Below are 11,098 nucleotides of genomic sequence, written 5' to 3'. Positions count from 1 at the left end.
GACAAAAAACATTCGGGATGGGAGTGGACCAATTCTGACTGAAGAGCTTTGAGAGGAAGTGTGAAGGCCCTAGATTACAGTGTTCTACAGCTGTCAATAATCACAGAGGAATCCTAAGACCTAAGACCTAGCTGTCATCTTTTTCCACCTTTCAGAAATGGGTTTGAGTTTGGGGAAAAAAATGAGTACTAACCCTACTTATCTCTAGGGAAAGAGTTTGACAGGTAGATTGGTGTAGAAGTAGGATAACCATTTGGAGTGATTTCCATTGGAGTGTGTCATCTTACTCCAATGGATTGCTTTTATCCTAAAGGAAAATAAAATAAATGCAAGCATGCAAAAGCGCAGCAGTTCCCCCCCCCACCCCCCCCCACTCTGATATAAATGTTAATGTAATTTAAAAAGCATTCTGGCCGGGCGGTGGTGGCGCACGCCTTTAATCCAGCACTCAGGAGGCAGAGGCAGGTGGATCTCTGTGAGTTCGAGGCCAGCCTGGTCTACAAGAGCTAGTTCCAGGACAGGAACCGAAAAGCTATGGAGAAACCCTGTCTCAGGGGGAAAAAAAGCATTCCGAAGGAATACGTATGTGATTCCTTTATTTATAAAATAGATACTTAACCGGGTCTTATGTGTAGCAAGAACAAGTTTCAGTGTCTGGTTAGAATGCTGCCTGCGTGCATGGTCTCTTCATTGTCCAGTGTTTATTGTGGTTTGGTCCATGACAGCTCTACCTTCCACAAGCTTCTGCTGATTGGCACTTGCTGTGAAGACATGTCACAAAGGCCTGAGCTCACTCACTGCCTTTCCATCTGATATGGCAAGAACACTTCAGCCACAGAGCCCACTTTGAGTTTGTGACCAGCATATGTGCTTTTACAAAATGCAAAAATGGCCAGGCAGTGGTGGTGCACACCTTTAATCTCAGCACTTGGGAGGCAGAGGCAGGCGGATCTCCATGAGTTCGAGGCCAGCCTGGTCTCCAAGAGCTAGTTCCAGGAGAGCTAGGACTGTTACACAGAGAAACTCTGTCTGAAAAAACAAAACAAAGAAACACACAAAATGGCTGGACAGTGGTGGCACATGCCTTTAATTCCAGTCCCAGCACTCAGGAGGCAAAAGCAGGAGGATCTCTGTGAATTCAAGCCCAGCCTGCTCTACAGATTGAGTTCCAGGACAGACAGGAATGGTTCACAGAGAAACCCCATCTCAAGAAAAAAACCAAAAGAAAGAAAGAATGAGAAAGATAAAATGAATTTTTATTATATGTTATCATTGTACTCTACTCATATTTACCCAGTATATTTGCACTTTATTTTATGAGAGTGCAGTTTAATTCATGACACTGAGCTCCAATACCCATTTGTTCAGAACTTTGTTGATTTTTCTACTGCAGCTTCTCTGTCCTGAAGAAACCTGGATAGTTGGTTACCTTAGTGGAGCAACTACAAATTTTTCACGGGGTATTTACTAAAATTAACATTTAAAAATACTTGTCAGGAGTTGGAAATAAAGGGTCAAAAATAGTCTCTAAATCTACCATTTAATTCTTTAGATGGGGTCTCACTATATAGCTCAGACTGAGTTATAATACTCCTAATACTACCTTCCCCAGGCTTGGGTTGTAGGTATGTACCGCCGTGCCCCAGCTTAAATCTGCTTCCTAAGAGAAACATATTCCTAACACTTGAGTAGCACAAGGCATGTGGAAAGGGTCTCAGCCAGACTGTAGGACTTCTGGGCAGTGCAGCTACAGCTGTGAAGACAACCATATCCAAGGACAGGAGCACAGTGTGTCTCGGAGCACAGTGTGTCTCGGAGCACTGCATGTAAGCAAGGACACACTGCCCCCTTGAAAAGCAATAAAGGCCACCCTTTGTCTACAGGGGATGCTGCAGTTATTTCCCTGTAAATTTAATTCAAACAGGTACTGAGATCTGAAATGGAAATATCTACAAAATAGAGGGATACTCAGTTTGTTTTTTTTTTTTGTTTTGTTTTGTTTTTTTAAGGAAAGAAAAGGAATCCAGGCCACAAAGAACTATCTCAAAGCAGCACCAGCAGCTCTTTTGATGTTAATCACTGCATTGTCAACATGTTTGGAAAGTCTACACTGTGTATGACATTTCTTGGGATCGTTATATTATAAATATTAAAACTTAAAAATTGTTCTCAAGTGTCAATTTCACCTTTTTAAAAAGTGTGTGTAAAATATGTAAATTACATTTGAATAGTCCATATTCCTTTCAAATTAATAATCCAATATTAAATGAAGAAAATTCAGTATTACATGAGTTCTGTCCTCCAACTGTATCTCTAGAATATGAACATCTTAAAGGAATTCATTTTTATTGGAAGTGGCACCTTAATTTTTTAAGGAACTTTAGAATCTAAAACTAATTATAATGTACAAAATATCATATGTTCACATGTTTACAGATTATATCCAAGTTTACCAAACATATCACATGAATGATTTCTGTGAGAAATCCTCTTTACCTGTTATTAAATTTCCATGTTAATCTACACGCAAAATTATTACAAAGTAACTTGACTCTGCAATGGCTGAAGGACACTTTCCACCATAATAAAATTCAAGGAAAATTAGTGTGGAGATTATGCTTTAATTGCCAGGTCCTAAAAAATAACTGCTTTCTCACAGTAATTGCTACAGCTTGACATGTCTACTAAAAAAGTGTGATCTGTGTGCACAGAAATGCTCATTTTCCTCAATCTTAAATTTTAAGGGAATTTTGAGCCGTGAGGAAACCCAAACAGTGTTTTCCCCTTTTAGAGGTATGGACACCTGTTTGGCAAGTTTCTTCTGAGACATTATAGCGAATGTAAAGCCTCAACACAAAGCTTTTGAATTTGGTAACGTTACAGTTTCTTTTTAGTTACCCAGCCATTCAGCCCATGCCTTATCTGTGCTCCCACAGGCCAACCCTGCAAAACATTGAGACTGGTGTGTTTTAAAACTATATCATGACAATATTAATAGTATTCACATATGGACATATGCAGTGACCGTGTTTGGTTTTTAATTTTGAGGACTCCAGTTGTATGAAAATTCATCATCTGAAGTATATCAACGGTATTCAATGTCATACCACCCTCATGGTCGCTTTTTCTAGATAAACGCTGGGCCTTTACTAATCATGTATGTATGGCAGAAGGCTTCAGTGCTCACAGTGGAGACAAAAGGTTAACAAGAGACCATTGGAGAACAGCTGAAATATCCCCTCTGGTTCTTTTGCATATGCTTGTCTCTGAGATGAAAACTACAATTCTTTGTCTCCTAAATAAATTTTTTTCACCAAACATTTACATGAAGAAAAAATTAGGAGCATCTGAAGGTTTTCATGTTTTAATCACATTTACTGTAAAAGCTAAATCAAGTACACTGTGAGGGGGGAAACTGACTCCAATAGAATGTGTGTGTGTGTGTGTGTGTGTGTGTGTCCAGGCAAATCAGACCATTTCCAAACAGGGTTTGTCATGGAAACAGCATCCTAATGGGGTTAGATCATCAGTGTCTCTATGGTTTTCCGGGTAAGTTCTATTTTGTCATCAATACTGAATGAAGCAAAGTCAACCCAATCAGACAAAAATCCCCCTGGTTTTATGTATCCCACATACCTTAAAATAAATTGCTCTCTGAAAACAAAGTCTGACAGTGAGTTTAAAATACTATTTGAACGTTCAAATGCAGAATAAAAAGCCTTTCTGAATCAAATTCACATCTGCATCTTTTTAAAGGCATCCACAGCAATACTGGTTTTTACATTTATTCCTGGGATCAAAACTAATGAATTGTCTTGAAATTTTCTCCCAAATGTTACATAATTACCTAATGAAACATGTTTTAAGTTGGCTACAGAATTACTGTTTTTCATGTGTATCTATGTATAAAAGGTTCTCAAATATTACCTTTTCTATTAATGTAACAAAAAATAAAAATACTGCTTCTTGATACTTAAAATATGTTTTCCATTAAATTAAAATTTAAGTGTCTTAAAAAGAATTAAGACGTATAACACAATTCCCTGACAACCTGAAGACCATTCTTTATAGTAATGGTTTCTCTTTAGCCTTTTGTTCTTTTACTTTAAAAAGTAATGGAAAAATGTAATAAAGGTGTTTTTAATCTCCAGATATTTGAAGTTTTTCAGTAGCATTCCTTTCTCATATCATTTCCATATTATAAAATGTAAATTGTGTATTTCTATTTTAAAATTTAATTATGTCTATATATAGTCACATACATGTGTACAGATACATACACACATATACATATAAATTCTGAGGAAGAGTAGGTCAACTGGGAAATTCCTCAAGGAAAGAAAGGCTCTTTGAACAATATGAAAATGGAATCTTCAGAAGTAGACAAACAAACAAACGAAACACCAGACTTCCATGGTCTACTGCTCTCCTAAGATGCTTAGGAACCGAGTCGGTGGCCACTTACGGATTGCCTGCTTTTGTGTTTGGAGTGTGTAGGTAACAGGAAGACAAGACAATCCCTCATGGAGCATCAGAGGTGAGGACTGAATGATAAACCTCCATAGCAAAAGTCATGGAAATGCTCCCCTTGGAAAAAAAAAAAAACCTTCAATGTTAAAAGTGAGAGTTACCTTTTAATAATAGTATCGTTTGATATTATTATTATTCCAAACAACATTGAAGCCTTCTGCTGCCAAGACAGTAGCTTTTGCATGGGACTTGGTGGATGCCACTCGGAAGGTAGGCAGGCTGGGCATTCTCTGGATTAGACTTTCTCTCCGATTCTTGAGGTTGTGACATTGTGGGGCTGGATACGAGGCTGAATTATAAACTGAGAAGATGTTTCAGAACGATCTGTTGTTATGAGGCACAAAACAATGTGATTTCGTACAAAACATTCATTTTTTTATTTGCGAAATTAAAAATATGGCATTTTATATATATAAACTTCTATTCCTCTATAAATATAAATGGTCTTGTGATAAATGGACAGAATAAATGCATACCAAATTCAAAAACCAATGTCAGTTTAGGGAACGACAGACAGATAAATTTAGGTCCTATGTGCCGGCGTTTTTGATAAACTCTTAAACACTACAATCAGGAGGACTGCTTTTCTCCTCTTCAGAGAGAACTAAAGTGAATGTTCTAAATGGCTTTGAGAGATTCACACTCGACATACTGCTGTAAATGCACACAGGAGAACACACGGTGGGTAGGATGCAGTAGGAATGGACACACTTCCGATTCAGCATGCACGCCTACATTGCGTTTGTTTCTCTCATCCACCTCCTCTGTCTTCGGAAGTATACCAGACTATTCCTGGGGCTGTGGATGGCTCCTCCCTCAGAATGAGTGGCTGAGGAATCATAATATGTTGATTCTGTACAACTTCTCAGCTGTACAGTTGATACAAGTCTAATTACAATTTGATTAAAAATAGAAAACAGCGTTTCATTTTGAGGAAGTCCACTCCACTGAGATCTCCCTAAATTTTCATAATCTATGAATGCTCTGCTATCCTGTTAAGGAAGGCAAAGATCAACTCCTCACAAGGCTTTCCAGGCAACCTCAAAGTCTCCATTTCATAGAAAGCTAAAATCTAAAAGCAGGCAGCCTCACAGGATTGGGTGGGGGAGGGGCAGGAGCAGGTTCTCAACCATCAAAATGCAATTAGAACTAACAATTTATAATCTCCCTCTTCAGTTTCTTCCAACCCACACAAAGTGTGCTGCTCTTCCACAATCACTAGCCACGTCTTTCCATAATGATGGCCAAACCCATAGCAGGTTCTTACACTAAAGAGGAAAATGAGATCACCTATAAAAAGTCAGACTTTCCGAAGTTAGGCATTAGTTATCACACTTACTCTCTGACCAGTTTAGATGGGAGGAGGGAACATCCAGGCAAGGGACAGCAGGGAAGAGGGAGGCTGGGTCAACAGGCAGTGACCACCCGTTGGGCCTCTATGAAACTGGAAGGTGGCTCTCAACAACCTGCATGGGAAGTCACAGGGGCAAGGCTCTACACTGTGCCTCTAAATGGGGGAGGAACTAGAATGGGCGGGACCCACCTCCAGATGGGGAAACTTTGTGAAGTTCTGCACCTTGAGTTTCTACTGCAAGCAAAAAGGGGAGAGAGAAGCTGAAGGAAGCAGCGATGGAAAATGACTCTCGAGAGGCACCCTGTCCCAGCCCTCAGTGCCATTGAGAGCCAGGCCAGCGCTCCCACAACTGCGGTGGGCACAAGGGCTGGGCACTCAGCAAGTGTGCTCCCTTGTACCTCCTCTGTAGTCTTCAGAAAAAGGCAAGTGAGAAAAGCTTCAAATACTTAAACCTCCCTAAATAATTAAACATTTTTATAAAGAAAGGAAAATCGCGTGTTCGGTAGTCTTTAAATACAAATATACTTACAAAAATCTTACACGGGCTATTTACAATCATAAAAGCATACAGTCCAAGCATCAGAGCTAAGACTGGAGAGATGGGTACACACACACACACACACACACACACACACACACCCCTCTGGCAGTTGGGCCCTCTCTCCTTTACCCCAGGGATGGAAGTTTTTGCAGGAGCTCTGTTGTTTGTTGGAAGGAGCCTGCAAAAGTTGAGTGTCTACTTGGCAGAAATTCCTTGGGGCCAGCTTTCAGACAAGGGCAGGATCTGACCAAGACCTGGAGAAGAAGGCATAGTTCAGGTCTCAGACGGTAGTCTCCCCCTGTTTGCTGTTGGTCAGCCTCGTGTAGAACTTCCTCCAAGAGTTCAGTGTCTTGCCGGACCAGATCCAGAAACCAGATGTGATGCCCACGATCAGCGTCATGAGATACTTGATCATGAAGACTGTAAAGTCGGGGCTCATGGGCGGGTGTGGTGGGACGCCTCCACCCCCCTGGAGGTGAGGGCAGGGGATGGCATAACTCTTGCAGCTCTGGGCCACCCAGCTGCGCTCCCACTGGTCCCGGAAGGCCTGCTCATAGAAGTAGCAGGCAATGACGATGGTAGCCGGCACCGTGTAGAGCACGCTGAAGACTCCGATGCGCACCATGAGCTTCTCCAGCTTCTCGGTCTTGGTGCCATCATGCTTCATGATGGTGCGGATGCGGAAGAGTGACACGAAACCGGCCAGCAGGAAAGATGTGCCAATGAACAGGTATACGAAGAGCGGCGCCAGCACAAAGCCCCGCAGCGCATCCACGTTGTTAAGCCCCACAAAACACACTCCGCTCAGTACATCGCCGTCCACCTGGCCCAACGCCAGGATGGTTATAGTTTTGATGGCTGGTACAGCCCAGGCGGCTAGGTGAAAGTACTGCGAGTTGGCCTCGATGGCTTCGTGGCCCCACTTCATGCCGGCTGCCAGGAACCAGGTGAGGGACAGGATCACCCACCAGATGGAGCTGGCCATGCTGAAGAAGTAGAGCATCATAAAGAGGATGGTGCAGCCCTCCTTCTTAGTGCCCTGCGCGACCGTGCGCGCCCCGTCCTCGGCAAACTTGTCGTTACACACCACCCGGTCCTCCAGCAGAAAGCCAGCGATGTAGGCCACGGCCACCGCTGTGTAACAGCCGGACAAGAAAATGATGGGCCGTTCAGGGTAGCTGAAGCGCCGCATGTCCACTAGGTACGTGAGCACCGTGAAGAGCGTGGAGGCGCAGCATAGCACCGACCAGATGCCAATCCAGGTGCGCGAGAAGCGCAGCTCCTCCGGCCCGAAGTACATGAGCCCATAGACCTTGGTGGGTTCGCAGGGTGCGCCGCAGTCCTTCTCCCCCAGAAAGTGATAGTTGAGGTAGGAGGGTACTCTGAGGGCGCGCGGGCAGGAGAACTTGCCCCGCTCCACCGTGCCGGCGCCCCCCGGGTAGCCACCTCGGTAACCACCGCCGCCGTGTTGCGGATTGCTGGTCCAGAACTCCGGCAGCAAGGAGGGAGTCGGGGTACCTTTGTCGGACGTGTTCTGGCCCACGCACAACTCTCCAGCGCCGTGCACGGGGAACTTCTCACACTTGAGCGTGTCGGGCCACTGGAAGCCGAACTTGTTCATGAGCGCCTCGCAGCCCTGGCGCGCGCGCTCGCAGAGGGAGCGGCAGGGCGGCAGCGCCTGCTCCAGCACCGTGCACACCGGCGCATACATGGAGCACAGGAAGAACTTGAGCTCGGCGGAGCACTGCACCTTCACCAGCGGGTAGAATTGATGCACCTCCAGGCCCGCGTCCTCCTGGTTCGTGTGGCCCAGCAGGTTGGGCATGATGGTCTGGTTGTAGGCGATGTCCGTGCACAGCGGAATGGATATGGGCTGGCAGTAGCCATGGTCCGGGATGGAGATGCCCCGTTCGCCGTTGTACTGCTGCCCGCCCTGCTGCTGCTGGGGCGGCGGCGGGGCTTGCTGGCCCGGCCCGGGTACCTGGCCCGCCGCCTGCGCTCGGACCCCCAACAGCAGCGGAGCCTCCAGCAGCCAAAGCAGCAGCAGCAGTCCGCTCGCCCAGCGCCGGGGGTCAGCCCGGGGACGGCGGTGGCCGGTCGCTTCCCCGCGCCCCACCGCCTCCCGCTGGTCCCGGAGAGCCCCGGCACAAAGTTCCCAGCTCGGCCGGCCCGAGGCCGGGGACTCGCTAGGCGCCGCCTCCTCAGCCATACTTTTTCGGCTCCCTCCTCGGCGCCGGTCGGCTGGGGCAGGCAGCGGCGCGGCGGGTGGCGGCTCCCAGGGTCTTCGGGGAGAGCCGGTCCCCGCTCGTGCCCTCCGTCGGGCTGCGGTCGCTCTCCACCCGCTCGCCCAGATCCTGCTCGGAGTCCCGCAGCCGCCGCCGCCGCCGCAGAAACTTGCGGTTCATGAAGCGCGGGCGGCAGGGAGAACGAACGCGAGTGGTCCCGGCGATCCGGGGTCGCGTCCCTCCTTCCCGGCCCGCGGCGGGCTGGTGGCTCTCGGCCCGCGGCGCCGCGCTAGTGGCCGCAGCCAGGGAGAGGAGCGGGCAACTCTTGGCAGCCTCGCCGCCGCCTCGGGTCCCCACTGCGCCTCCGCCTCCTCCTCCTCCTCGGCCGCCGCCTGACCATTTGTGTCAATCCCTCAACTCGCTGCCTCCCCTCTCCCTCGCGCGCCCTCCAACCGGTTTCCAGGCGCCCCGCAGTCTGTCTTTCACCGAGAGGGAGGAGCCTTGAAACCGACACGGAGCTAGAGGCTCAGGGACCGTCGCCCAATCGCGGCACCCGCTGCCGAGCGTAAAAGGGAGCCCTTTCCCTCCCAGCCTGGGCTGGAACCGGCTGCAGGAGGGAGGAGGAGGAAGTGGTGGTGGTGCTGGAGGTGGTGGTGGCAGAGGCACCGCTCAGGCACAAAGAGTAGCTATGAAGCGGGACGGGCTTGGTTGCTTTGGCTTGCGAGGAAGAAAGAGCGAGGACAAGTAAGAGAATGGTCCCATATGCTGCTGGAGATAATGAATAGGAGTCGGCGGGCCGCGGGATTTAGCTCTGCTCTGCTTTTTTTTTTTAAGTCTACTTTCATGTTTTAAAAATCCTACCCTTGACTCTAGTCACAAACAGCTACTTTGAGCGCTGGTTCTGAATGCGTGCCCCTGACTTGAGAATCGGGTTTCCTTTGAGTCTAAGTCTTTCGAGATTTTGTTGAAAATATGACTCCAATAAACCGTGGAGCTGGCAGGCTGGGCTCTGGCGGGCTCTTGGACGCGCCATTTCCTTGGATCCCTGTCGAAAGAAAACAACAGAACCAAAGTTTGGTGGGACGTAAAATGTGAGCTCAGATGCGCCTCTATTAGTAGTGTACTTCGGGCACTCATACTTCACCCATACTTCACCCCTCCTTTTTAATGGGATCAGAAACAAGCAAAGGAGAGCTAGCTACCCATTAAATGTTAGAGGAAAGCTGTTGAGAACCTGAGAACCGAAGCCTCGGGTGCCCCAGCGTCAGACCCGGGGTACACCCAGACAGAGGAGCAATCCCGGACCCTTAGGGGGCCCCTTTTGAACTCGGGACACTGCTGAGTCCGGTATTTAAGTCCCCAGCTGAGGTGCTCACAGTTTAAGGTATTCGTTTGAATATAAAACACAACCAAATCTAGTCTGAAAGCCAAGGGCTAACCAGGCTCCCACAATGAGAGAGAGAGAGAGAGAGAGAGAGAGAGAGAGAGAGAGAGAGAGAGAGAGAGAGAGAATATGAATCTGTCTCAGTAGATACACTTTTTTTTCTTGATTATTTTAAGGAATTTACGTGGCTCAGATTTTCAATAAAGTACCATTGCGTTTTACTAATTCTATTGAGATTTTCTCTCTTTGATGAGCCTTATCTGGAGAGACTGTTTCCCGATTATTTTCTATCGTTTATATATTCATTTGTTCAGTAGATACTTACCAGACATCCATTATACACTGAGCACTGTCGCCGGAGGTAAGGGACACAGACGAAGACCTGGCGCATCCTTAAAGCAGGGCACAGTACAGTGGACACAGGAATGTAAACCAGTGACAATGGCAATGTACACCCGCGATCAAAAGGGCACAAGGGAAACAAATGGACAACTAACACAGGCCACAAGGAGTGGGAGGGTCCTACAGAGAGACAGATGTCAAATGCGAAAGACAGAAGCCTAGAACAGCTTAAGTTTCTGAAGGGCAGGATCAGAGAGTGTGCACGCCCTGGGCATGAAGGGAAAGAAAGGGCTCTTTAACTCATGCAAAATAGCAGGGGCCAAAGTGTTCAAACAATAGGGCGCTATTGCAGGTGGCTCCCCCCCCCCCCCCGAAACAGGAAGTGGTTCCTGGGTGACTGAAACAGGGAACAGGGTGCAAAGCTGTCCTGAAGAAACATCAACATTCCTCTATACATACAGATCAGCGCTCAAGATGGGACTTGTCTACACCCTCTGTGAGGTTTTTCACCGTGTTGGTGTCTGAGGGAAGCTGCAGACATACCTTTCTCTATGAAATCAGAGTGGCATCTATTTTGTCTCATAGATATGTTCATAGAAACCTTGATGTTCATTTTAACATTTATTTTGAGTCTTTGCATGGAAGCCCATGTGAAACTATCCCCATGCCTCAGACTTCTGGGTAGCTTGACCACAGGTACACACCACTGTGCCTGGCATGAT

General features: G+C 47.0%; 1 protein-coding gene across 1 annotated transcript; it reads right to left on the bottom strand.

Moving 5' to 3' along the window:
• Positions 1-4,622: 4,622 nt before the first annotated feature.
• LOC121434768 (frizzled-1) lies at positions 4,623-9,138 on the bottom strand. Its single transcript, XM_041633729.1, has one exon. It carries the CDS (start codon positions 8,632-8,634, stop codon positions 6,706-6,708), a length of 1,929 nt encoding a protein of 642 aa, XP_041489663.1. The 5' UTR covers positions 8,635-9,138; the 3' UTR covers positions 4,623-6,705.
• Between the last annotated feature and the right edge of the window lie 1,960 nt (positions 9,139-11,098).

This window comes from Microtus oregoni, unplaced genomic scaffold (assembly GCF_018167655.1).
Source record: "Microtus oregoni isolate MIOR12 unplaced genomic scaffold, Mior012 000044F_ref0000062, whole genome shotgun sequence".
NCBI classification, from domain to species: domain Eukaryota; kingdom Metazoa; phylum Chordata; class Mammalia; order Rodentia; family Cricetidae; genus Microtus; species Microtus oregoni.
This window is presented reverse-complemented; position numbering and strand designations above follow the sequence as displayed.

Coding starts and splice junctions, on each gene's coding strand:
- LOC121434768 (XM_041633729.1), bottom strand. CDS start 8,634: ATGGCTGAGGAGGCGGCGCCTAGCGAGTCCCCGGCCTCGGGCCGGCCG.